General features: G+C 51.6%; 1 protein-coding gene across 1 annotated transcript in view; it reads left to right on the forward strand.

Annotated features, from left to right (window-relative positions):
• Positions 1–24,180: 24,180 nt before the first annotated feature.
• Positions 24,181–26,364, forward strand: part of SHROOM4 (shroom family member 4) — a 134,587-nt gene continuing 132,403 nt past the window's right edge. Inside the window, exon 1 of the mRNA XM_036739875.1 lies at positions 24,181–24,300. Within this exon, the coding sequence (XP_036595770.1) occupies positions 24,184–24,300 (117 nt within the window). The 5' untranslated portion in view covers positions 24,181–24,183. The remainder of the gene's footprint in view (positions 24,301–26,364) is intronic.

A 26,364-nucleotide genomic window follows, 5' to 3' on the forward strand; every position in this document is an offset into this window, starting at 1 on the left:
TCAAGGCTGCAGAAAGCATGAGCAGAGTCTTCTAGGCCTCTGTCTGGTCCTCAGTATCCTCAGTATGGCCCAGGGCAGGATCGGCAGGCCAGTGGCTACACCGCGGGCCCCTCTTGTTTCCCCAGTGGCGGTCAGTCCTCTCGTACAGCAGCTGCCACCAGCCTAGTCTTACCCCACCTGCCACCTGCCCAAGAGCAGATGGGGTTCCTTTGGGTTGGGTCTGGCCAGAGAGCTGAGGCCTAGTCCTGTGTAACAGAGAACCAGAGTGGTGTTCAAAGGGCAGTGTCCGGGAGGCCCCTGACTGAGAGGGAGCAAGGCTTGGTGGACAACGGGGTCTTTATGTCAGGCCTTGAAGGATGGGCCCACATGGGAAATGAGGAGAGGCATTTCCCGGAATTGGGGAGAGGCCAGAAACCCCAAGACAACAGACGGCACAAATGGTCATCCCATCTGCCCAAAGACCTCCAAGGAGGCAGATCCCCTCCCACTTTGGGATAGCTCCAATGGGTAGTGAGGCTTCCCTGACTCCAAGCTCCATTCTGCGTCTGTGATCCCTTCACTGCATCCTTGCTGCTTCTGTCTGCCTGGGCCAGGCAGAATCGAGCTAACTCCTCTTCTTCATGATAGAGCTCCAAATGTTTGAGTCAGTCAACAAGCATTAATTAAGCACCTACTTTGTGCTCGGCCCGGAGGGGGCAGAATACAAAGACAAAAAGTGAAAAACCAAAGTTCCATGAGGAGCTCAGAGGTGCCAGGAAGGTCTGGCTCTGCCAATTACTGTTGTGTGACCTTGGGCACAGCCCTGACAATTCCAAGTCCCAGGATCCTCTCTGGCCTTCTCTTTCTCCTCCTATAACTGGGGCTGGGACTGGCAGCAGATGGATCTCTAAGGCCCCTTCTGGCCCCCTATAAGGTGATGCCAGAGCTATTCTAAATGAGAACTGGCCCACTTGTTCTCAGAACTGGAGATTCCATCTCCTGCCTCTGGACCTTTCCATACCCATGTCTGGAACACTGCCTTTCCACTTGTCTCAGTAGCAGTCCCAGCTCTGGCATCTGGCTAATGTGATCATGGTACTTTAAGGTTGGCATACTTTTGATACACGAACTTCCCAGCGATCCTACCAGGTAGGCTGTACTGGCATTTCTGTCCCCATTTTACAGAGGAGAACACTAAGGCTTGGTGATGGCCAGTGACTTATTCAGGGTCACACGGCTTTGCAACGTTGAGGGCAGTCTGAACACAGGCCTTTCTGACTCTACCCACTCTGCTGCATTCCCCTCCCCCACCATGACCTCCGTGTGAGACACTGGGGCTAATGAGGCACACAGGACAGGCCCCCATGCTCCAACAGCAGATACCAAGTTGTGCTACAGGAGAGCTTTTGGCTCTGTCTCTCCCCAGGATACCTGAAGGTGTGACATCTCTGCTTGCTCCAGCCCCAGAAAATCGGATTCAATGCAGTCCAATCCAATCCTGTCCAACATGTGCCTCCTGGGTAGCAGGTGCTGGGCTCAGCACTGAGGACACAAAGCCCCTGCCCTAGGATGGTCCCTGACCCCTAGAGCTTCCATTCTCCTGTGCCCAGGCAGTGGCCACCTAAAAGGCAAATCCTAAGAGTGCCCAGTGGGGCTCATCCCTGGCAGGGTGCTCCTTGAGCTGACCTTGAGGCAGAGCACTGACCACGGCTGCCTTAGTCAGTGGAGGATGAAAGACTTCGTAAGTGGGCCAAGGGCAAAAGAGGCAGCTTCCGAAGGAGAAGGCAACATTCTGCGGCTTGTTGTTGAGTCCTCAGCCTCCATGGGGGGTACACAAAGCAAACCAGTTTTCCATTGCCCAGGTTAATCATTACTGGCCTCTCCTGTAGCCCTGCTGCTCTTGGGGAAAGACTTTTGGCTTCTCAGAGATGGGGTCCGTTGCTCTTCCGTTGGGGGGATGGGGCCTCTACGCCTCTGCCTCTGTGCATGTTTGGCCTTCGATGCTCAGTGAGGGGCCTCTTCCCAAGGATCAGCCCAAACCCTGACAGGGAGGCCTCAGTGGGCCCCAGCCTCTGCCCTCTGCCTACCACGCCCTGGGCACAATGAGTCATTGGTGACCAAGAGAGAGCAGAGTTAGTTTTCTGGCTTCCAGACAGCCTAGTCTGAATCTTTATGGATGCTGGGGCAAAGGGAAGTCAATCACGGATAGGACAGGGACACTTGGTCCCCCATTGCAACAAGATGGAAGAGAGGAGTAGGGGTGACCCATGGACTGCACCTCTGGCAGGACCTACCAAGTTGGAGGCCCAGCTAAGCTAAGTGTGGACAGTCAGCTTCAGAGGGCTAGCTACCAGGAGACAGGGTCATACTGACTATGACATGGAGCAAAATCCAGACAATTCCCAGTTATCCATGACTCCCTCTCCTGCGAAGATGCGACAGCAAAGAGGAATTGTTATTCAGTCATTTTAGTTGGGTTCAACTCTTCGTGACTCCATTGGGGGTTTTCTTGGCAGAGATACTGGAGTGGTTTGCCATTTTCTTCTCCAGCTAATTTGACAGGTGAGGAAACTGAGGCAAACAGGGTGAGGCAACTTGCCCAGGATCACACAGCTAGTAAATATCTGGGGCCAGATTTGAACTCAGGAAGATGAGTCTTACTGACTTCAGGCTCTATTCACTGTGCCACCTAGCCACCTAGCAAAGAAAATAGTACCAAGAATCATATTGTTCTGAAGCCAACCATGAGTGGTACTTTAGATGTCAGGATGCTTAATGCCCAACTGCCCACACAGAGATAATTAAGTGGATGAAGAATGCCCAGCAGCCAGCCTCTGGCATGCAGTTGGATGCAGAGGAGCCCAGACAGCCCTCTAGGTTAAACAACGAGCTGGGTTCTGAGTTAAGCAGGAGGTAGCAGTATAGATGGTGGCCTCCGGCAAACTGGCCAAGGCTTTGAAATCCCCTAAACTTCTCCTGGAAACACAGACCCAGATTCTTGATGACTCCATATGGCCAGGAATCCTGGAGCCCCACAGCCTCTGAGGCTCTGAAATTGAGGCCCATTCAGTGGGCAATGGAGGGGCTCCTGGAGGGCATGACAAACCAGGGATTGGGAAGGAGGAGTAACAGAAAGGAGAGCAGAGAGCTAATGACAAGAAGAAAAAGAGCTCATCACAAGAGTGAGGGTCATCCAATCTATTGCATGCAAGTTAGTATGTGGAGGATGCCAAAGGAAGAGCTCCGGCACAAACTGATGGGAGCTTGGCAGCCATGGAAGGGTTGCAATCTGAGAGGTTGGACAGAATGCTGACATCAGGGAGTGCCTGCCTCTGCTGGACTATCAAACTCTTCTTTAGTGTATGATTTTGTCCAATGACCAACAAGGTGACCACATCTAATATGGGCTCAGTTCTCTCAAAGAACAAAACAGCTCACAAGGATTCTGCTGCTAAACAGGGAGACTCTCGGGTTCTCAGAGATGCCAGTAAAGGACCTGGCCAGGTCATTTTGTCCCTTTGCTGAGAGGCACCAAGAAACATCCCTGCATGGGCTTCCCTTCCAGAACTGAGGATGGAGCAGAAGGAAGCAGATCTCCCCCAGAATGAATGAATGGACAAATAAATGAAGGAATGAATGAACAAAGGAATGAAAAACTCCCTGATTAAGCTTACTTACTATGTGCCAGGCACCGTGCTAAGGACTGGGGACAAAAATAGAAAAGTATTGTGCCAGACTGCGTTCAAGGGGCTTCTACAGTTGGGTCTCATTTAGGGCCAATAACAAATTTCCTGAAGTGGTCTCATGTATTAGAAATGACACTACTGAAAGATATAAATGACGTAAAATATGGTGATAGGTTCCAGCCCAGTGGAACTAGCCAATGTAGATTCAAACAGCTCCACCGCTTCCGGGGATTCCTTATGCCTGTTCTTCTGGACCTAGCTATGTGTTCATGGAGGAAGAGGAAGAAGGAAGAGAAACTCTCAGGAGAACTTGCTAAGATTGCTACTCCTCTGGCCAGGTGGGCCTCAGACTTGCCGTTCAGTGACATCACTGGGTGTAAGATCTGGAGCTGGGAGGGCCTTACAGGCCAGACAGTCCAGCCCCCCCAATCTTACAGGAGAGAAGAAGGGATTGGGTCAAGATCATACATGCAACTAGTGGCAAAGCCAGGACTTGACTCTTGCCCCAAATCCAAATGGCATGGCCCTGGTCAATGATGCCCAGCCTCCTTCCCACTAATGGCCATTTCACTTCTAGTCCCACTTGAGATGCAAGTCTGGAATATTCAAGGAACTTGAAGGCAATCACCTCAACCTTAGATCTTGCCTAATGCAAAGGATGCCTCCAAGACCAAGGAGGACCCCCAATTGAAGGGATGTTTTTGAAGCCCAGAGCCCCTGGAGAAAAGTTGTAGGGGCCCCATCATACCATGCTTGGCCTTCACAAGGAGCTGCATCCTGGGAATGACTGTTTTGTGGTGCTAAGAGTGAGAAGGGGGTGAAAAGTCAAGGCCTTTCAGGGAATTTGCTTATGGATCTTCCTTGGAGTAGGCAGTTGCTTGTCGCTACTAAATCCAAGAAGTTTCTGCTGAATGACTAGGGTCAAGCCAATGTCAGAGTGTGGGTAGGGACACCAAAGTAACTTGGCAAATGATGCTTGGTTGAATGTCAATGTCCAGGTCCCATCCAGGAGGCAGGAGAGAGAACATGTGGCTGCCCACACCCAAAACATAGGCTGATGGGCACTTGATTTGGACTCAGCAGATCTGGGGCCAAATGTTGGGTCTCCCACTCACTAGCAGTGTGACCAGAAGCAGCTCACTTCTCTCCCTTGGGCCTCAGCAGTTCCCCCTCTGCAGAACCAGACGAATTGGACGAGATGGCTTCGAAGATCTCCTCCAGCTTTAAATCTAGGATTCAAAGATCCTTCCATGCTCAAACACTCATAGCACATAGGCTAGCTCCCTATCACCCCTTTGCTACACACACCAGCGCTCTGTCTACTTCCTGATGTCCCTAAATAACCCCTGTGGAATAAGGCTTAATTAATTCCCTTTTCTACCACTCATACAACAATGATCCAGGAGGAGGAAACTGTTCTGCCCACATGGCAGCCCTAGAACCTCTGTCCTCACTGTCAGCTGTGCAGGCTCCTGGTCTCCTTCTCCCCACCCAGCTGAACTCATATGGAACCCACCCCTTACAAAAGAGTTCTTTAAATCGAGCTGTTTGATTCATGGGAATTCTGGCTGGGATAGAGCTCCCAGGTCATTTAGTTAGGTCATGGCTCTTGATAAGCCAGACTTTCCTGCTTTCCCTCTGTTAGCACAACAGAGAAGGCAGTGCTGCTGAAATGCAAGGGCAGGAAGAAGGAGCAGGCCCAATTACTCTGGGAAGTACCCTGAGTGGCAGGGAGTGAGCCCCCATGCTCTGTTGATTCTAGATTCAGTAGCCCAACCAGTTCCTATGAGTCCTCATCTGTTACAGAGTGAGCTGTTGCTTGGGAGCTGGGGAAGGACAGGGAATCCACAGTGAACCTAAAGTGCCTTGGGGACCCTCCCTCCTCCCTTTCATCTCCATCCTATACCAGTGCCTTGCTTAGGGGCATCTCCTTTGGGGAAGGCCAGTTATCCTTGCTACACCACCCTGGGAAGGTGGGGGTGGTAGGGGAGCCTTGGATGTCCATCTATACTCCCTCTGGTTGAGTAGCTCAGTATTTAGGACCTGGCAAAATACTGGATAAACTCAGGCTCACTGGCCAGCCAATGCATCCTGGCTAGCCTGTTCACAGTCTTTCCATCCTCATTCAGGTGTGTAGCCTGGTCAGTCTGATACCCAGAATCCTAGGGTTACAAACAATTTGTGTACTAGGAATAAGGTGGTCTTTCTTCTTTATGGATGAACCATCCTCATTCCAATCCCATCTATGGGTACAGAGATCCATTATCTGTCTTCCTGGGGAGGGTGGGGCCCTTCTGTCCCAGGAAGACCCAGGAGGACCATGAAGAAGCTTTTCCTAGCTGCCTCCCCTACCAGAAGTGGGGACTCATTTAGGCAGCAGGTCTAGGTGCTCACCTAGAGGTGGGAACATGGAAGCCATCTGTTCTGTAGGAATCAAGCCCTATTCAACAGTACAATCATTTTTTTTGGAAGGGGTAGGCAGAGTGAGTCCAGATCTGTGTGAGGGACTGACACGCAGTGTGGAAATTCCCTCCATAGATGCAGGTGGGCAACTCATCTGAAACTCATAGAGCTTCTTTAAATTTGCCTAGGCCCTGGAGAGGTTAAGGGCCATATAGGATGTATCAGAGGCACAGGCCAGGTCTTCAGACCTGAGGGCCAGCTCTCTCTGTAATGTCTCCTTGGTGCTTCTCTGTCATGTGACAGTGGGGCCACTCAGGCTTGACATTACAGAAAGGGGGCACTAGCCATAAAGAGGCCCAAAGCACTGGCCTCAATTTAGTCCAACTCTAAATGTCTATCCCTTGATAATAATGACCTTTAGAAGAAACCTATGCAAGGATGGGGAGAGGGGAACTGGGAGCAGGAGTTGGCAGCTCTAATGGTGTGATCTGACTTGGAACTTGGGCAGGACACCAGGGTCAGTGGAGATACTGCAAGGCTCCAAAGGGGCAGGGTAGGATCTTTACAGGACTATGCTTAGCTCACTGTCCAAGATATTGATGGTGCCAGTATGCCAAGGCAAGAGATTGGGCCTTCAATGGGCCCAGGGGCCAGGAGCCCCAGGGAAACAGATCTTTACAGTGTCCAGGCATGGGAAGAGTCAACTCAGAGGCAAGAAAGGAGAGGCCTGGGCCCTCTTTCTCAGCATCAAGACCTCCTTGGTGGCAGAGGGCAGCAGGTTCTCGGTGCTCTTCCAAGAGCAGGTGCTGAAGGGCATGGCCTAGAGATGATTGAAGCAGGGGTCTCGTAATGTCTGTTTGTTTCCCTTTTCCTGGTATGAGCATTTGAGGGAAGGCAGGAGATGGCTCCTCCTACTACCTACTCAGCCAGGGATAAGAGGCTTCTCTTGGGCTCTTCTTTCACCTGATGTCACAGAATCCCAGAACCTGAGAGAGGGCAGGGACATCAGATGCTTCTAGTCCAATGAAGGCATCAATGGGATCCCTGTTGGAACAATGCCACCAAATGGGCCTCCAGTCTCTCCTTGAAGACCTCCAGTGACGAGGAGCCCACCCCCTCCCAAGGCACCTCCTGCTCCTCTCACACACTGAACATAGTCAAAGTTTCTTGCCAAAGCCCTGACCTTCCCAATAGAAGAGGGATGATGCTCCAACCTAAAAGATGCTGCAGGTTTAATGAAACATCAGTCTGACTCTAAATCTAGACCTCTTCCCATGGTTAGCCCCAGAGAGCAGAGCTAGGAGCAATGGGAGGGCAGTGAGGAGGGGGGGAAGCTACAGAGGCCCATTTAAGCTTAGCACAAGGACAAACTCAGGAACAATCCAAGCTATGACCAAGCGGAAGGGGCTGCCTTGGGAGTTGGTGAGGTCCCCATCACCAGAGCTCTTCAAGTGGAGGTCAGTCACTTCCTCATTAAAAATTTTGTAGAGGGGACTCTTGGGCATGGGAAGGCCCAAATGCATTCTGAGCTCCCAGCCAACAAGGGCTGCTGGGATTCTGTGAATCTCCAAACTGGATTAAGAGTGAGTCTATGTGATTGTATGTGTGTGTGCATATTGGTGTAGACATGCTTGAGAGTGCATGTGTGTGTGTGTGTGTGTGTGCTCACATATGCAACAGGGCCAACCTTTTCTAAAGAAAACATTGAGAAAGTGGTGCCTTTCACAAGAGCAGCTGAAACCCCAGGACAGAAGCAGCCTGTTGAGGCCCGGTTGTTCTGGGCTGGAGCCAAGAGCAGGCTGCTTCTCAGTAGCCAAGATCCCACAGACAGTGTTGGTTTCTTCACTGGCTGACTGAAAAAGAACTTGGCCAAGAGAAAAATGAAGGGGGAAAATAAGGTTCCTCCTGGGAAAGGGAGAGGGAGGGGCTCTGAGCTCTTCCTGTGTACAGTGAGTGTCTGTGTAAGGAGCCAGCCACCCTGCTGGTTCTCAAGGCCATGCCAAACCTTTGTCTCCCCCACGTAACTAATGAACCTGCAGCCTTGCCCCTCTGCTTTAAGGAGGGATGCATCCTGAGAACTTGCTGGGTGAGAGTTGGTAGCCCTTTCTCCTAAGGCACCAAAGTGGAGTGAGCCGGGGATAGTGATGAAGAAAATAGCATTTGAGAGGTTGAGTGGGCCGAGTGCAGCAGGAACCAGGTTGGGACAGAAAGAAACTGTACAGCCATTTATGTAGCCACAGCAATGCTTGGTGTGGTGGCCAAAGGGGAGAAATCCAGCTGATGCCCGTTGACCCTGGAAGAGGTGAGCAAAGCAGGCCAGAGGACTGGCATGGAACAAACGTGAGGGTACTGCTGGTGGGGGGAACAGAGCCAGGCCCATCCCCACAATCATGTACCACCAGACCACAAAGGCAAAGAACACTGAGCAAAAGGCAGCCAACACTCAGCTCGAAGGAAACAGCCAAGCTTACTTCTACAGGCCTAATGAAGAAATACATTGTCTTCTTCCAAGAGAGGAACAGGATAGTGCAGATGCTGTCACATATTATGGCAAACAAAGGTTTAGACAGGATAAACTGCGTATAGGTCCAGGAAAGAAAAGGCAGTCTGGTCATGGACATGGCAAGAAGGAGCAACAACCAAAGGACTGGTCATGGGCTCCCCTGGACTCTTCTTGACGTTAAGATCAAGGCCCTGAAATTTTGGGCAGACTCCCTGTGATGAGCTTTTTTGAAGGTCATGGACCCAAGACACACAGGTTGGGCAGATGTGGATGGGTTGAAATCAGCATCATTGGAGGGATTGTCTACATTGAGGAACTCCCAGATTCACTAGAGTTGGAAGGTAGTCTCTCTGATGACAGAGATGGATTCTTTCTCTGCAGCTCTCCCAGTACCTAGTGCAGGACTCTGCACACAGTAGGCTCTTTAATAAATGTTTGGTGAATGAATGGACTATTGGACTTGCCTCTTTTTCTCCCCTGGCCAGTAGTGTGATCCATCTCTCTCTCTCTCTCTCTCTCTCTCTCTCTCATTCTGTCTCATTCTCTCTCCCCCTCTGTCTCTCTGTCTCTGTCTCTCTGTCTCTTCTCTCTTTCCTTCTCTCTCTTTTCTCTCTCTCTTCTCTGTCTCTGTCTCTGTTTCTTTCTCTCTCTGTGTCTCTCTCTCTCTTCCCCCCTTCCTGGGGCTATGGTGCCTTAGAAGTCAATTAACCAACACTCTGTCTCAAATAGATCAAATGACCATAGATTCAGAACTGGAAGGAACCTCAGAAGCATTTGATGGATGAGGAAACTGAGACCTGGGGGGAATATGTGTATGTGTATGTGTATGTCTATGTGTATATTATATATAGTATGGGGGTAGGAAGCTAGGCATGCAAAGAGGCAAATAAAGATGGAGTGATTTGGTGGGGGGAGAAGACTAACAATAGGGGGGCAGGGAGATTAGAGGAGCTCTACAGTAGAGGGGTCCCAGGTTGAGCATCGGAGGAAGCACTCCTAGCCCCGGGAGGTTTTCTTTGAAAATACCATTTTAACATACTATCGAATGTTTCAAAGAGTATCAGCACCACAAATAAGTTTGCATCTCCTCTTGTCCTCGAACTGCGGCCTTCCCAAATAAATGACCCAATTGAAGGAAGCAGGGAAAGCAGGTGTGGGTGGGAGTCTTCCTTCTATACGTCTCCCAAAGGCCATTTCTGATGAAGGTCAACAGTTGCCCGTTACTCCGGGGGTGTGGTGAGGGCTGGCAGCCATATCTTTCTTGCTTCTGTTGCCGTAAGGCTGAGAGATGACAGAGGGATGACGGAGGGGCGTCCCAGGGCAGGCCTTCAGCTCATCGGGAGGCTGGGACATCCCTTCAACCAGCTTTAGCCACCCAGGGTGAGTTGGGTCATCAGAGCTGAACATCTTATTTTAGGGTTTTGGGGGCTTTTGGAGCAGACTTGTGATTTCCCAGGTTCAAGGCACTTCCAGCTGGAGAGAGTTGCCTGGAGCACTGAGAAATGATGGACTTGGCCAGGGTCATACAGCCTGGCACGGGTGATAGTCGGAGGAGAGCTGGCCTCCCATGTAGGAAGACTTGACTTCAACCCTCACCTCTGACAACCCATTTCTGTAGCAAGTTGGCAAAGTCCTTCACCTTTACTGAAGGGCCGATCCATTCAAGACTTGGGCAGAAAACTAGGATTAGTTTAAGAAGCGAATGCTAATAGCTAAGCTACTGTTTCTCCTCGTGTTCTAGACAGGCATCTTTTAAATATTTGATCAGTTAATGGGACTTGGCTTTGCAGACCTATGAAGTGCTCATCTTCTGCCTATACATTGCTTTGAATCGAAGGTGCATGCTCCAGTGATGCTAAATGGAGATCGATGTTCAACTCAAAGCCAACCTGAGAAACTCTTTTCTCTCCCAGCTTTAAGATTGCCATGCATCAAGGAGGACCCATTTGAGATGAGAAAACATGAAATTGTAGGGACATCGGTGAGCATTCTTCCCACAGATTTCAGCACAAAAGGAGGAGTGGAGAAGGCAATTGGTGGAGGTGATATAATATTGAGGGGTGCATGGAGGGAGGAGTAGGGGGCATGGGATGTGAGGATGGAAGAAAGTGAGAGTAATGTTGACCTGGTCAGCAGAGGAATACAAGGACCACGGGCCAGTGTGTGTGCACACCCTGAGATAAGCCCATGCTCATTCATGCTGCTCAGTTATGGCATCGAGACTGCAGAGACAGGGAGGCAAAGCCAGAGCTGGGCTGATGGAGTGGGAAGGTTGGGGGGAGACACCTGTAGGTCCAGGTGAAGATGAGTGGAGTGCAGAGAGAGGAATAAGGAAAGGGGGCTGAGATACGAGAGAGCGCAATGCCAGAGGAGGATGTCATGGATCAGTTCTGGGTGGTGGTAACTTCTAAGGATGCCTGACATGGACTGAGGTTTGCGAGTTATGGGAGGTGAGCTTTGAGGGGATCTCAACATGTATACTGGAGTTATGAGGGTAGGGGAGTGGGCTGGAGAGGCATCCTGTAATGCAGGTGCTGAGCTCCTTGTGAGACAAGGAAAAGGAGGACCTGGTGGCCTGACAGAGGACAGCAGCCGGGAGTCAGACTGGCCAATGCAGAGAGCTGGAGTCAACCTCAAGGGAGGAGGGGAGGCTGGGTAGCAATAGACAGGGAGGGAGGAGAGCAGAGTGGTTATAATTATGCAAATAAAGACCTTAGTAAGGGCAATGAAAGCAGACTGAGTCATGAGCCTGGGAGTTCAAGGGCCTGGGTCTGGACCCCAGCCCTCTTACTTTCTGCCTGGGCAACCTTGGGTGGGTTTCCCCGACCTCTGCTCCTCATTGGTGGAAGTAGGAGGTTGGACTACATTAACTCCAAGGACCCTTTCGACTCTTGGGCATCATTTGTTTATTTGCTTCCTTTGGATGCCGGGCTATCCTTGTATTGGTAACTCAATCTCAAGGTTCACTGAGTACATGCCCCAAATGGCCCCGAGTCGGGGAGAACTCGGGAATTGCTTGGATTTTTGAAATCACTCCTTTCTATGCACTGGGTGAGTCCCTTTTTCCTTCTCTGGGAGCTCAGTTGTCTGGCTCATAGTAAATTACAGTTCTCAGAGCTTTTAACAAACAAGGTGGTCTCTGATTAGAACCCGACCAAGCAATCACCTTTGCTAAATAGCAAATGGGAAACCATTTTGATGATGGGTTTAAAATGAAAATGGAGCTGCCTGCCAACCTTTTGCATAATTCTTACTTATAATGATCCTTGTATAAGATCATTTAAATGGCGATTACAGAGCTGGAAGAATAACCAATTTTTAGGCTGACAATTGAGCTATTAAGGAATGACAGAACGGGCATTTGGATAGGAGAGACAGCGATCAGCTGAAGAGAGACCAGGCTAATGAAGAGCCCAGAAATCACAGCACTCCGGGAATGGGCTGGCCAGCCTGCAGAAGAGAAGACTGGTGGGGGCAGAAGCGTGGATGGGAGAGCCGACATCAAGGGTCGGCAGGGCTATCTTGGGGAACAGGGATCCTGGGGGAACAGTGATCAGCGTTGTTCTGCTTGGCCTTAGAGGGCAGAAGCAGGAGTAGCAAGGGAGGGGCAGTGGCAGAGAGGCAGATTTAGGCCCCATGTTAGGCTTCATCACTAACAATAAGAACCATCCCCAAGTAGCAAGGGCTGCTTTGGATGGTGGTGAGCTTCCTGTCCCTAGAGGGAGAAGTAAGGGATGTTGTTCAGATATGGAGTGGACTCATGGGCTTAGAGGCCACTCCTGAGATGCTAGGACTCACTGTCAGAGTTCCCCTCTCTCCTGGTTGGCTCCTTTGCTAGAGCTCTCCAGAAGTCCTGGTAAACATATTCAAAAATATTTTCAGAGAGATCCCCCAAAATAACACTGTTGCATGGGTTTGTTTCATCCATCCATCCATCCATCCATCCACTTACCAATGCAACAGATCTTTATTAAGTTTCCCCTCTGAGCAATGGACTTTGTTAGGTGTTGGGGGAGACACAGAGCTAAATAAGATAGAGTTTCTGCCCTCAGAAACAGGGGCTGTGCCTCCTCCCATGGGGATGGGATGCCAAGGCACACAGATAGACATATATATGGCAGTAGGAGTGGTGTGAAGGCCTGAGTTCAGAGGTCCCCCTGTCCACTGGGCCAGGGAAGGAAGGCTTCTTGGAGGAAGGGGCATTTGAATGGGGAATCCAAGGATGGGCAAGGTAGCAAGGGGTGAAGTTTGAGAGAGTTGAGGAACAGGACACTTCAGACATGAGAAATCCTAGGAGAAGAGAGGGAGAGGCCTGGAGCAGGAGAGTGTGTTGATTCCCACTTGATGAATCTCTTTCCCTGTGCCTTCCATGCCCCCAAATAGACAGGCTGTATCCATTTGAAGAGCAGTGGCAAGGTCTAGAGTCCTTCAAGAGGTAGCATATCAACTGAACTGGGGTAAAAGGCACTGGCCCACACAGTGAGCCATACTTTCCTCTTCATGTAGATATGTGGGACACTGTGGGTGCTGCATGTTGCATACATTACCAGATGTGGTTGTTGTGTTGGTAGGTTTGGTTTAACTGTTTTTCTTTGTAAAAGGAGACTGGTCTATGGGGTGGGCATCTATTGGGGAATATATGTGATGTAAAAAAAGGCATTATAAAAAACTTTTAAAGGCAATTCATTGGGTTCTCTCTACACTCAGTGAGTCCATAAATAAGTATGCTGAAGTGCTTCCTGTGTGCTAGGCCCCAAAGAAAGGCCAGAATAGACTTTTTCCTTAAGGCATGTACATTGGAATGAGGGAGAAAACTTAAAGCAATTGCTAAGCATCCACAGTAGATGGGAGGAAGGGAAAGGTTCTAGGAGCTGGGGGGCTGGGAAAGGCCCTCTCGAGGATTGAGGAGTCTGAGCTGAGTCCTGTAGGAAGTTAGGGATTCGAAGGAATGGCAGTAGAGGGGCCTGGGGGCCAGTCAGTGCACAAACATGGTCAGGAGCTGGAGTGGCACATGAAAGGAGACTTATAGCTGGACTAGAGAGTATGTGCAGGTAGGAATGTGTAAGAGGAGCAGAAAATAGGGATAGGCCTGCTTTCGAAGGTTTTCTAATCAGAGGCAGGAGAGCATGTGTTCTGAAGAACAGAGTGTCAAACGCAGCAGACAGCCTGAGAAGCACTGACCGGGCCGGAGAAAAGAACAAGACTAGCGGATTTGGCAAGGAAGAACTCGCTGGCAACTTGGGAGAGTTCAATCTCAGTGGAGCGCTGAGGTTGGAAGCCGGGCCGCCGAGAGGTAAGAAGACAGGGAGGGGAAAGGAAGTGGAGACAGACAGCAACTGATGGCAGCTTCTTCTAGGAGTCTGTCAGAGAACCAGAGGAGCCTGGGATGATAGCTTGAGGAGGGGCAGGGCCTAGTGAAGCTGGTTTTTTAAAGACTGGGGCAGATTTGGGCATGTTTTGAAGGCAGTTGGGAAGGAACCAGTTGAAAGGAAAAGTGAAAATTAGAGAGAAGGGATGATTGAAAGGATAATCTGCTGGAAAGGACTCGAGGCAATAGGATCAAGGGTGCTTGGAGAGGAGCTGGCCTTGGTGAGGCCATTTCATTGTCAGACTCTAGGGGAAAGGATGAGGAGGAGAAGGAGAGAAGAGACAAAGCCCACGGCTGAGAGAAGGGCAGGAGAAGGTTTGGAAAAGATTAGGAAGGAATAAAAAGACTATCTTGTTGCAGTGAGGGCAGTTGGAGAGCGTTGAGCGTGATTCTGGAATAGCCCAGTCCGCCTGGTTGGGAGGCTGCTCTGTCCTCCTTCAGTGTCTGGCGAGTAGGAGCAGAGGAGGCCGGTGATGAGAGTGACTCAGGGCTCAGTGGAGAGACGACCAGGGGTGAGCGATTCAAGAGTGGAGGCCAGCGCAGTGAAAGTGGCTAAGTGCTGGGTGGAGGGCGGAGAGGCAGAAGAGTGAGGCCAGACTAGGGGAGCAGCCTGAGGAAGGGAAGAGGTACAGAGGATGTGAAGACCAAGAGGACCAAGAGAAGGAGCAGGAGGGTCGAGGTGCACAGAGATGGGGAATGCTGGGAGCTCTTGGCCAGTCATGGTCTTAGTTTCTAATTAGGGAATCAGAACACTTCGGGATGATGGTGAGACCCAGTGGGGAACCCTCCCTGTGGGAGGCTCAGGTGGAGGGAAGGAGGGAGAGGATCATAGGGTTTAATGAAGCTGAAGAACCAGAGAATTATGGAATTTGAAGGAGTATTTATATGGATTGAAAGTCTCCTTGTGCCAGAGCAGGAGCTGGTGAGCCAGGGACTGAATTCCCTGAGAAAGGAAGCCCAGTGGCCTGGGAGGCAATATAATCCAGTCACCATCATTTGGAGTGGGTAGCAAATTGTGACTGAATGGACTTCAGAAGATAAAAGGTTTCTGAGTGAAAGAGACAAAGGGCAAATGTGGAAGTGCTGAATGGGGAGCTGGGACTATTCTGATTCCAGGATCAGGAGGGGTGACAGAAGAGCAGCCAGTACTGGAGAGCCAGAGAGGTGGTGTATCAGAGGACACCATCTCTCTGTGAGGGCCAGCAGAGAGGTTGGCTCAGTTCAGCAGTCCAGGAGAGAGGTGCTGATGGGACCTGTACTGGGGGTGGCTGTGTGAATGGAGAGATGGGGTGTAGAGGAGAGATGCTGTAAAGGTAAAAATCGTAAGATTTGGCAGTAGATTGCCTATATGGGGGAATGGGAGTGAGGAGTCAGGGGTGACCCTGAACTTGTCAGCCTGGGTGACTAGGAGGATGCCCAGGGAGGTACCTTTGATAGGAAGAGAAAGGGTCGGGAGGGGGTAGATAATAAGGTCTGCTTTGGACATGTTGAGTTTGAGATGGCCATCGCACATCCAGCTCAAAATACCCAACAGGCAGTTGGTGGCGCAGGACTAGAAGTCAAGAGAAAGGCGAGAGCTTGCCATTACAGCTCTGAGAACCATCTGATCATTAAATCTGGCGGGGGCGGGGCGCTGGGGAGGTCTTCAAGTGAGATAGCACAGAGGCCCAGGACAGAGTATTGGGGGCCACTCTTAGTTAGCTGGAGGAAGACCCAGCAAATAAGTTTGAGGAGTGGTCAGACAGGTAGGAGCTGACCCAGGGAGAGACCCTAGAGAAGAGGCTGATGGACAGTAGCAAAGGCTGCAGGGAGCTCAAGAAGGAGAAGTGAGAAAAGGCCCTTAAGAGAGCATTAATAGACTTGGGGCAGCTAGGTGGGCTTGGAGTCAGGGAGACTCATCTTCCTGAGTTCAAATCTGGCCTCAGATGCTTACTAGCTCTGTGACCCTGGATGAGTCCCTTAACTCTGTCTGCCTCAGTTTCTTTATCTGTCAAATGAGCTGGAGAAGGAAATGGCAAACCCCTCCAGTATCTTTGCCAACAGAGAGTCAGGCACAACTGAACAACGACTGAATGGCAACAGTAAGCTTGGAGAGAACAGTATCAGTGGAGTGATAAAGTCAGAAGCCAGATTGCAGAGGGTTAAGAGGAAAGGAAGAAGACAGGAAGAGAAGGCACCAGCTACAATGGCTGAGGAGGGGAGGAAAGCTCTTTGGCAGTATAGGGAGCGCTTTTTAGGATCGGGGAGGCTTGGGTATGTTTGGAGACAGCAGGGAACTAGTTTTGGCTGCAGATGGTGGTGGGGCAATCTGCTGGCGACGATGGGAAGGCATGGGATTACCTGTGCATGGAGAGGGGTTTGCCTTGGCAAGGAGAAGGGCCACTTCTTTTTTTGTAAGTTGATTTATTTATTTTTAGTTTTCAACATTCACTTCCATAAGTTTTAAATTTTCTCCCCCTCCCTCCCCAAGATGGCCTGCGATCTGATATAGGCTCCACATATACATTCCTATTAAACACATTTTCACATTAGTCATGTTGTATAGAAGAATTAGAACGAATGGGAGAAACCATGAGAAAGAAAAGAAAAGAAAACAAAAACAAAACAAAAAAGAAAATGGTCTGCTTCTCTCTGCATTCAGACTCCATAGTTCTTTCTCTGGATGTGGATGGCATTTTCCATCATGAGCCCTTCGGAATTGTTTTAGGTCCTTGCATTGCTGAGAAGGCTGTCTATCAAAGTCAGTCCTCACACACTGTGGCTGTTACTGTGTACAAAGTTCTCCTGGTTCTACCCACTTCACTCAGCATCAGTTCATATAAGTCTTTCCAGGTTTTCCCAAAGTCACCCTGCTTATCATTTCTTATAGCACAATAGTATTCCATTACATTCACATACCACGACTTGTTTGGCCATCCTCCAATTGATGGGCATCCCCTCAGTTTCCAGTTTTTGGCCACCACAAAGAGAGCTGCTAGAAATATTTTTGTACATGTGGGTCCTTTTCCCATTTTTGTGCTCTCTTTGGGATACAGACCTAGAAGTGGCATTGCTGGCTCAAAGAGTATGCACATTTTTATGGGAGAAGGGCCACTTCTTAACATGACACAGGGGTGAAGGTAGAAATAGCGGGAATGATATGAGAAGAAAGGGAGAAGAGGGAGCTCTCCAGAAATGATGTCAGCTGAGAGGATGGGAGAAGGTGGTCCTGTGGGAAGCTTGAGGAAAGAAGACAAAGTTGGGAATAGCTGCATCCATTAGGGAGGAGAACCCAGATGTGTAGTGGGCCTTGTCAGCACAGTTTCATGATTTTCTCCAGCTTCCATGGGATGGAAGATGGGGAATGATGGCAGCCATCCAGGGTTGGGGCTTGTCAAGGTGTGATCAGCGATAGGTCACAGGGGTGAGGGCATCAAGAGGAGAAGCTCTTTCTCCAGTGGGTTTCTGGCACATAGAAGGCTCTTAATAAATGTTTGTTGACTGAATGACATGAATGGTGTGTGTGTGTGTGTGTGTGTGTGTGTGTGTGTGTGTGTGTGTGTTTCCAGGCCTGGCCTCTCAATGGCCTGCAGTCTAGGTGAGTTCCCCTTGTGTGGTCCCTCTCCTCCCCTCCACCTCACAGACTCTCCAACACCACCTCCTACAGGAAGTCTTCCCTGATTCCCCTCTCTTATCAGTACCCACTCTTGGAAGGAATTTCCATTACTTTGATTACAATTTGTATTTGCCCACCTGTGTGTGCGTTGTAGCTCCCTCAGTAGAATGGAAGGTCTTGAGGGCAGGACCTTTGTCTCTGTAGCCCTGGTGCCTTGTACAGGGTCTGGCACACAGTAGGTGCTTAATATATACTTGGATTCTAATGAACTGTACCATTACCTCCAGCTTCAACCAACCAATCAGCATTTGCTAAGTGCTAAATGCAGCTAGGCCCCTTGCTAGGTGCCGGGGGTGCAAAGACAAGGCAAAAACATGGGGCAAAGATGTCGGGCCCTTTCCTAAATGGCCCATTTCTCTGAAGGCTCTCAGGCTCCACAGTCTGGGTTAGCCTGGTCTCCGCTAACTCTACTTTCTACCTGTGTGACCTTGGGGGTGTCCCTTCCCCTCTGTGGGTCTTTTCAGTTTCTTCCTCTGTAAACTGAGGTCAGACCAGATGAGCTGTAAGGTTCCTCCTAGCTCTAAATACAGCTAATTGTGTAACCCTTATCCCACGTGGCCAACCTGTTCCCCAGCCCCTCATATTGCTCACTTCCAAATACTTCTTGGCTCTGTCTTTTCTTTTCCGTTGCCAGTACTAAGCCCTAGTCACCTTATGCCTGGATTTCTGGGGCGGGGGGCTCCAAGCCTCTCCCATCCTGCCTGCTCACTGGATAATGGCAGCCCAATCTTCCCAGATCACCACTGCAATGACTTCTTAGGACCCCACTGTGGAGGCCCCGGGCCCAGAATTCTCTGCTTCTTGAGTCCCACCTTACTTAGCCAAGCTGATTTTTTGTGCCTCTCCACCTCTGCTCCTCTGACCCTAGGACAGGTGAATCTCCTCAGGGTACCCCTTCACCTGGCTTTCTAATTCTTGTTTCCACCAGCCAGAGAATCAAGAGATATTTATTGAATTAGGTTCTAAGGGTAGGGGAGGATCTATGGCCCCTGCCCTTGAGGGGCTTACAATATCATTGAGAAAGCAAGACAGAAACACACACAGACAAGAAAAACTTCAATAATGTCCCAAGAGAGAACAAGGCAATGTGTGGTTGATTGCCCCAAGAAGTGGAGAAGGAGAGTCCAGAGAACTGAGTTCAAATCTGGGTCCCCACAGTCATCATCTAGGAGAAGTCACCTTGACTTCTGGTCACTCTAGTTGCCACAGCTAGCGACAACCCAGGCAAGTTCTCAGTGCCTAAGGCCTTGGCGCTGTCCAATGGCTCAGCATACGAAAAGCACCATGACATCGAAGCAGAGGCACTGCCGATCTCCTTTCTATCTCCGAGGGCACCTGCTGTCCCTGTTAGAAGGCCGGCTTGAGAGAAGGAACTGAGGAAAATGAGGCAATTGAGGGGATTAGGACAGCAAGCGGTGACAACTGAGCAGACCACACTGACTCCACCTTTTGACTCAATTCTGGATCCAGCTCGGTTCCCTTTCTAGTCAATTACGGGTCTAGTCCAAATTCTGTTCTGTGAGAAAACTTTATTCAATTGTGGGAATTGGGAGAGAGCCTTACTGCATTGTTTCAACCTGGACCCGCTCTCCCCACTGCATAGAGACCCTTAACCAAGGACTTCCACTATGCTGATCAGAACCCTGGTCAGATCCAAAGATTGGTATAAGGAGTTTTCTCACAATTGTAGCTATCATGCAGCCCATATGTCTTATCTGAAAACTGGCCCCGTACTGATTAATTGGTGATTGGGTCCATGTTCCTTTGCTTGTTTCCAGACCCCTGGGGGGAGGGGGACACCTCCTTTCTTGATTTCAGGGAACTGCACCTGTTCACTCTCCCCCTCCCACCTTGGAAAGGGCCTAATCTTTCCTCCAGTTAGAAATCAGATCACCTAATGTTATACTGTTTCCTTTTTATTAATTGGTCTTATTTGAGGAATTGTTTTTTATGTATAAAAGGCTGGCTCCTGCTGTATTCAGGGTCCAGCCCTAAGCTGAGGGAGCCTGGTCCCACTTTGTTGGGCAATTGGCAGCATTACTTAATGAATCAATATTCTCCAAAGCTCAAACCTCTGTTTCCTCAGTCATTTTTCATCTTTCACCTGCCACAGGCCCTTCTCACTTTGCTCTCTGTATCCCTGGTGCTTAGCACAAGACTTGGTACATAGTCAGCCCTTGGTAAATGCCTTTTCTTGGGTCTAGACTTGTGATTTCTTCTGTGGGGGGGAACTCCGTCTACCCATGCCAGTCAGGACCTACTCTACAAGTCTGAAGAGGGTTACCTGAGCCACTGAGAGGTTGAATGACTTTTCCAGGGTCACTGGGCAATCAATATGTGCTTGAGGTGGGACTTGAACCAGGGGTTTCCTGGCTCCAAGGGCAGTTTTTGATTTATTGAGTTCTGTTGCTTCACACATAGGTGCTTACTAAATGCTTGTTGGATTGTAGGTGCTCACTAAATGTTTGTTGACTTGGTTTGATTTGTAAATTTCTATCTGGAAGGGAGACTTATCCAGGTAAAATTTGAGAAATAAGAAATGCTAACCTAACCCATCTGAGGGCAGAGTATTGATGAGCAAAGATCCACCGGGTCCCAAAGCCCAGGTGCCTGCGGACAAGAAGACAGCGAAGGCCATGCCCCAACTTTCTCTAAAGTGACCAGCTTATTCATCGCTGGCCTTCCCAAGAGATACTGTGTCATGTGGGTTTGTTCAGAAGGGCAAACAATGCTGCTAGTCATGAAGGTTGTAAGCTGGCTGTAATACGGAAGTGGAGAAATCCAGGCTCAGCCCCAGGGAGCCAAGGTAGAGAGCTACATACATGAGCATCTATAGGTAACAGCATGAATGTTCTTTATTTTAGTGGATGTAGCCCTGGGAATACCTCATTTCACATGTGGGGTCTCCAAAATGGCAATACCAGGTTCAAGGTACTCTGTGGGTTCACATCTACTAAAAAGAACCCCAAAATAAACAAACAGAAACCTCCACAGCCCCCAAGCCCCCACTGGTGTGTTTACTTTTTCTCTAGCCAAACATAGAGCACAATTAGTGCAAAAGAAAAACATTGAATCAAGGATCATAGGAACAACAAGTTACTCTGATTGTTAAACTTGTCATCAAATAAGAAGATCGATACATAGGAACAAACAAGCATTTCTCAAGTGCCTGCTGTGTAGAGAAAAAGCAAAAACAGCTCCTGCTCTCAAAAAGCTTTCATTCCAATGGTAGATACGCAGTGTCAGGCGCGCAGTGGGCTCTTTGGAAATGTTTAGTGATTGAGAAACAACATGTCACGCAAGATCCACACAGAGTAGGAGGAAAGTCACCTTAAAGGTGAGATCGTTAGCAGCTGGGGGACTAAGAAAGGTCTCCTGCAGAAGGGGTCTTCTGAGCTATCTTTAAGGAAACCCAAGATTCTGAGAGGTGAGGAGGGAGAGCATTCCAGGAATGGAGGATTGCTGACTCAGACGTGGAGATGGGAGATGGAGCAAGTAGTAAGTGTTAAGGCAAGCCGGCCAGCCGGGCCAACAACAACACAACAGGGTGTAATGTGTGAGATGACTGGAGAGCCAGGAAGGGCCCAGGTTGGGAAGGGCTTTAAATACCAAACAGAGAAGGTTATTTCTCATGCTAAAGGAAGTGGGAAAACACTGGCATTGAGTGAGCGAGTGAGTGTGTGTGTGTGAGAGAGAGAGAGACAGAGAGATGGAGAGAGACACAGAGAGAGAAACAGAGAGAGACAAGAGACAGAGAGAGACAGAGAGAGACAGGGAGAGACAAGCAGGCCTCCTTGCATTTTAGGAACATCAATTTGACAGCTGGATGGAGACTTAGATTGGAATGAGTATAGTCCCAACTGAACATTGCTCCTTTCTAGAACACGATTATCCACAACTGCACACACCATCGAGAAGAAGACAAGACACACAGAGGGATCCCACCCCAGGGCCACACGTGCTGGGGCGGGTGCAGCCAGGGCGCATGCACAGAGCAACAACTCCCACCTCCGATGCTGCAGTACCACCTCCTTAGGCTTTCGGGTCTGGAGGTCATGGTCCTCAGTCCAAATCTAACTGAAGGTTCGATACTGCTTTCCACCCACCTGGGCGCCTCTCCTGGGAATATCTATCTATCTATCCATCCATCATCTATCTATCTATCTATCTATCTATCTATCTATCTATCTATCTATCTATCTATATCTAAATTGGAAGGAACCTTAAAGGCCTCAGAGCCTAGCCCCACCATTTTAGAGTTGCCTAGGGTCACATAGCTGGTTAAGTGTGTGATGTCCAGTTGCCCTTGCCACTCTGGCTTTGATCATGCATGTTTGTGGAGAACAAGCCCCCTTTGATTCAGTGGCGTCTTTTGGCCAGTAGAAAAGCTCACTGTCTGCACGCCGTAGCCATGTTCAGAGACAAGCTCTCTCGCCTTCCCCTGACCACCTCTGTCTCGGTTCCCCTCTTGGCAACAGCGTTTCTCGTCCTCCTGTGAACTATTCCCTCCGGGATGCTGAGAATCCAGGGCTGGGGCTGGAAGTAGGAGCTTCCCATCCCAGCTTTGGGGGCTGTGCGATCTTGGGCAAACCACCTCAATTCCCTGTGCCTTGCTTTCCCTATCTATAACAGGGCCATAACACCTGTAGGAGGGGAAGGAGAAGGAGGCAAAGCGTCACACAGGAAACCGATTCCAGGCTCCCTGTCACGCAGCAGCAGCAGCAGCCGCAAACAGCCCGCGGAGACACGCGCTCAGGCGCTGCGTTCCACGGCTGCAGTTGTTGGCCGCATCACACACCGTCCTGGAGCAGAGAACTCGAGATTGCGAGGCCGGGCGAGTGGGGCGAAACCTGCCTCCGGGGCTTCTTGGGCTCCGGGGCTCCCTGGACCTGGGATAGCACCAAAACCAGCAGCCTTGTTTTCAATGCTCTTCTTTAACCGAAATTTGGCATTTCCCTCTGGAAAGGGGCTGCAGAAAAGCTGCCGAATCTTGGCTCTGGTCCAACCTCTTCCTTTTTACAGGGGAGGACCAGTGGCACATAGGGAGTAGGTTCCAGATGTGGATTTGAATTCAGGGCTTCTAATTACAAATCCAATGCCCTTTCCCCTAAGTCGGACACAAGTCACTTCAGGAAGCTTCACTGTGCCTTCTAAATGTCTGTCTTAAATGATTGGGAGAGGGACCGAGACTTGGAAATCAGGTGAGCTTGGGCCCCAGCCTCGGCTTGCTTTTCTTGTGGGAACTTGGAGCTCCGAGTGCCCCCTGCCATAGGGCCCACACTGACCTTGGGCCGAGCCCCTGGCTCCACTGCGTTCACTTTCCGTTACTGTTTTTTTCTTTTTTATAGTGAATTAGGGTCGAGGGGGAGTCTTATAAGGCCTCCCATTGAATGAAACATACGAGCGTCCCGGAAGGGAGCCTCTTCATCCTGGTCTTTGGGGTTCTCAAAGAGACAGCCGTGTCAAGAGTGAAAGCACTGAAGTCCGAGGACCTGGGTTCTTATTCTGCTTCCTACTTTTGTAAACCTGGACAAGTTACTTACGTCCGCTGGCTGGCAGGGGGCCGGGGGTGGGGAGTAGTAAAGACGAGCGGTTGAACCAACTCCATGAACTCTCCGAACCTCAGTTTCTCTGCATGTAAAATAGAGTTGACTCAATCTTTGCACTGCCAGCCGCCAGTGCGGTGGGGGCAGGGGGGAGGATGCGCAGGGAGAGGTGTCTGCCCACCCCGGCCCGGCCCCCCTGCCGCCGCCCCCCCCCCGCCTCCTCTGCCTTCCCGCCTCGAAAGTCCGGGGCGGAGAGACGGGGTGGGCGCCCGGGACTCCCCGCGCGGGAACGAGCGGCCCGCACACTTTCCCAGCCCGGGACCGCCAACTATGAGTCCCCGAGGAGCAGCTGGAGGGGGGGCCAGGAACTAGCGCGCCCCCCGACCGGCCCCCAGCTTAGGGTCGGGGAAAAGGGGGGGCAGGGCGTGCCTCGAGTGGGGAGGGCCCCCCCGGCAGAAGGAAACAATGTAACCACTGCTGCGAGGCCAAGCAAAGCGGGACGAGGCCCGGACGGCCGTACCCTCCCATTGCTTCACCGCCTTGTCCATTAGACGCCTTTCCCCGCCTTCCCGGCTCTCTTTTTTTTTTTTTCATTCCCGGGCCGAGCGCTCGGGCCTTTTTTGAGCTCCCCCTCCTTCCCTCGCTCCCTCCCTCCCTCTAGAGGCAGCCCCGGCCTTGCCCCGCCCCCTTGCCCCGCCCCGCCCCGTCCCGTCCCGCTGGTGCTGCCGCGGGTGCTGGGGCCACGGCCTCCTCCTCCTCCTCCACCTTCTCCTCCTCCTCCTCCTGCTCCTGCTCCTCCGCTCGCCTCGATTGCAGTGCCCTCCCCGGCCGTGCCACCCGTGCCCTCCCTGCTCTGCGCCGGGCGGCGCTGCTGCTGCGACTGCAGCCCAAGGCACGGGGGCAGCGGGGGCGTAGCGCGGCCAGCCCGCCCAGGCTGTCGGGCAGCGGTAGGGCGCGATGGTGGTGGCGCTTCGGAGGAGAGGCTAGCGGCCTCCATGGAACCCGGGGGCAGCGGCGAGGGCAGCGAGGGGCTAGGGGCCAGGATGGAGCCCCGGCCGGGGGCCTGCCAGTACGCCCATGTGCAGCTGCAGGGGGGCGCGCCCTGGGGCTTCACTCTCAAGGGGGGGCTGGAGCACGGCGAGCCGCTCCTCGTGTCCAAGGTAAGCGGCGGCGGCCCGGCTTCGGATGGGCCGGCTCGGGCTGATGGGCAGGGAGGCAGTGGTCGCGGGGCTCAGGGCAGGCAGAGGGCGAGGGCGCTGGGCGGACCGAGGGAGCAGCGCGCAGACTCGGCCGGAGGGCACCTCTAGCCCCCTGCCGGCCCGTCGGCCTCCCCTCCAGCCCTGAGAAACCACAGGGTCGGCCGGCGAGAGCGCCCACATGAACACATAGACACAGAACATCCGTGCCTACTTTCGGACTTGGAAGCACTTGGGGGCGGCCCGGGGTGGGCAAGCGGACCAGAAGCAGGCGCGCACCTCACCAGCTGGACGGGCCGGAAGGGCGGAGGAGGGGCGGCGGGGCAGCTGGGACCTCGGAGACCCTCGTAGCCCCGATCCAGAGTTGTAGACCGGGTGGGAGCCGTGCCGCAGACCCCCAAACACACAGCCATTCCAGAGAGGGCTCGAAGCGAGCTCCAAGCTGAGCTGCTGGCCAACCCCCGCGGCTCTTGCTCAGCAGCCCCGGGCACGATGCGTGCCCCCACCCCCCCACCCCGGCCCAGAAAGAGTAGGAGGAAAGGAAGAAGCGCGGTAAGCCCCGCTCAGCCTGGAGTGGTCCTCTCTTCCCAAACTGCCTGCCTCCAGGCGCACGGCGAGAGCCGAGAAGTTGGCGCGCCCCCGTCCCAGGCCCCCCTCTCTCACTCCCTCTCTCAATTGCTGCCTGCCCTCCCTGGGCCCTCCCCGGACCGCTTCCATCCCGGGAGCCTCCCTCCCTTCTCTCGCCCTGGTGATTTCCAGCCTGGGTTCACCAGTTACAAAGTGTGGAGAAGCCTCGGGCCGAGCAGTCCAGCTGTGCTGCTGCTGCCGCGGCTGTGGCTGCCTCGGCGGCTTCTGCAGCCTCAGTGTTTGTTTGTTTTACGGGACTGGAATCTGCTTGAAGCCCCCCTCGGCAGGGGGCAGGGGAAGAGCGCTCTGAAATGGAGAATACTTCGTGTGTGTGTGTGTGTGTGTGTGTGTGTGTGTGTGTGTGTGTGAGCGTGCGCGCGCGCGCACGAGGTGTGTGTGTGGGGGGGCTTGCTTTCTTTTGGAGGGAGAACACAGTTCACCTTGAAGAATCGCATGGAGACAGAGGTTAAAGATTCTAGGCTAAACAAACTTGCTGCTAACCGTCCCAAAGCCCCCAAGAGCGAGACAGATTCCGGAGGCCAGGCTGTTGAAGAGCCAAGAGAGGCGAGGTGCAAGTGAAGACGTGGGAACTGGGTTAGCTGACTCTCTGGGAAGTGAACAAACTTGCCCCCTTTTACTTCTAACCCCCAGCCCCCCTGGCCATGCCTCACACTATTACTTACCATCTTGATCTGGTCTGGCCTGGCCTCGGCTTATTGGGAGCCCACGAGTCTGTCCCGGTCAAGGCTGTTCCAGGACAGTTCCGTAGCGAGGGCAGGTTGGCTTTGGACATTTGGCACCTCCCGGTGGTGGAAGCCTTGGGGCGTCTCCGTGGGGAGGAGTTCTAATCTTCAGCTTGGAAAACGGTCAGCCCCCACTCTTGTCCTGGAAACCCTAGCCCACGGGTTACCCTGGGGTTCAAGGGCTCCCTGGATGGATTTCTAGGAGTCTGGGAACTCATTTTCAAAACAATTGTTCTGACAACTGAATTTCAGTATAATGGGTGTCCTACAAAGGACTCCTCTATTTTATTTCGTGCATTAAAACCCTTCTTTTGAGAAGGGGTCCATTCCCCAGACTCCAGAGAGGTTCAGAACACAAGGAAGGTGAGGCAGGCCTGGCCTCTAGACTCTTTCTCTGCCCTTGCTCTTGGGCTCGTTCCCTCACGGAGCTAGCTCTACCTGCATCTCAGCAAGGCTCCCAGATGCCCCAACCTAGACCTTCCCCAGTTTGGGGAATAAGTTTCAAAACAATATCCCACTTTATGTATTTGGAGGGGGCATAGCCCTTTGATGAGAAGTCTCTCTAAGTTCTTCTTTACTAAGTTCTGAACTGTTCTTAACCGTCCTCTCCCTGCCCCCCTTCCACCTTTGACATCATGGACCCTTCCTTCTGATTTCT

The sequence above is a fragment of the Trichosurus vulpecula genome, chromosome X (genome assembly GCF_011100635.1).
Source record: "Trichosurus vulpecula isolate mTriVul1 chromosome X, mTriVul1.pri, whole genome shotgun sequence".
NCBI classification, from domain to species: domain Eukaryota; kingdom Metazoa; phylum Chordata; class Mammalia; order Diprotodontia; family Phalangeridae; genus Trichosurus; species Trichosurus vulpecula.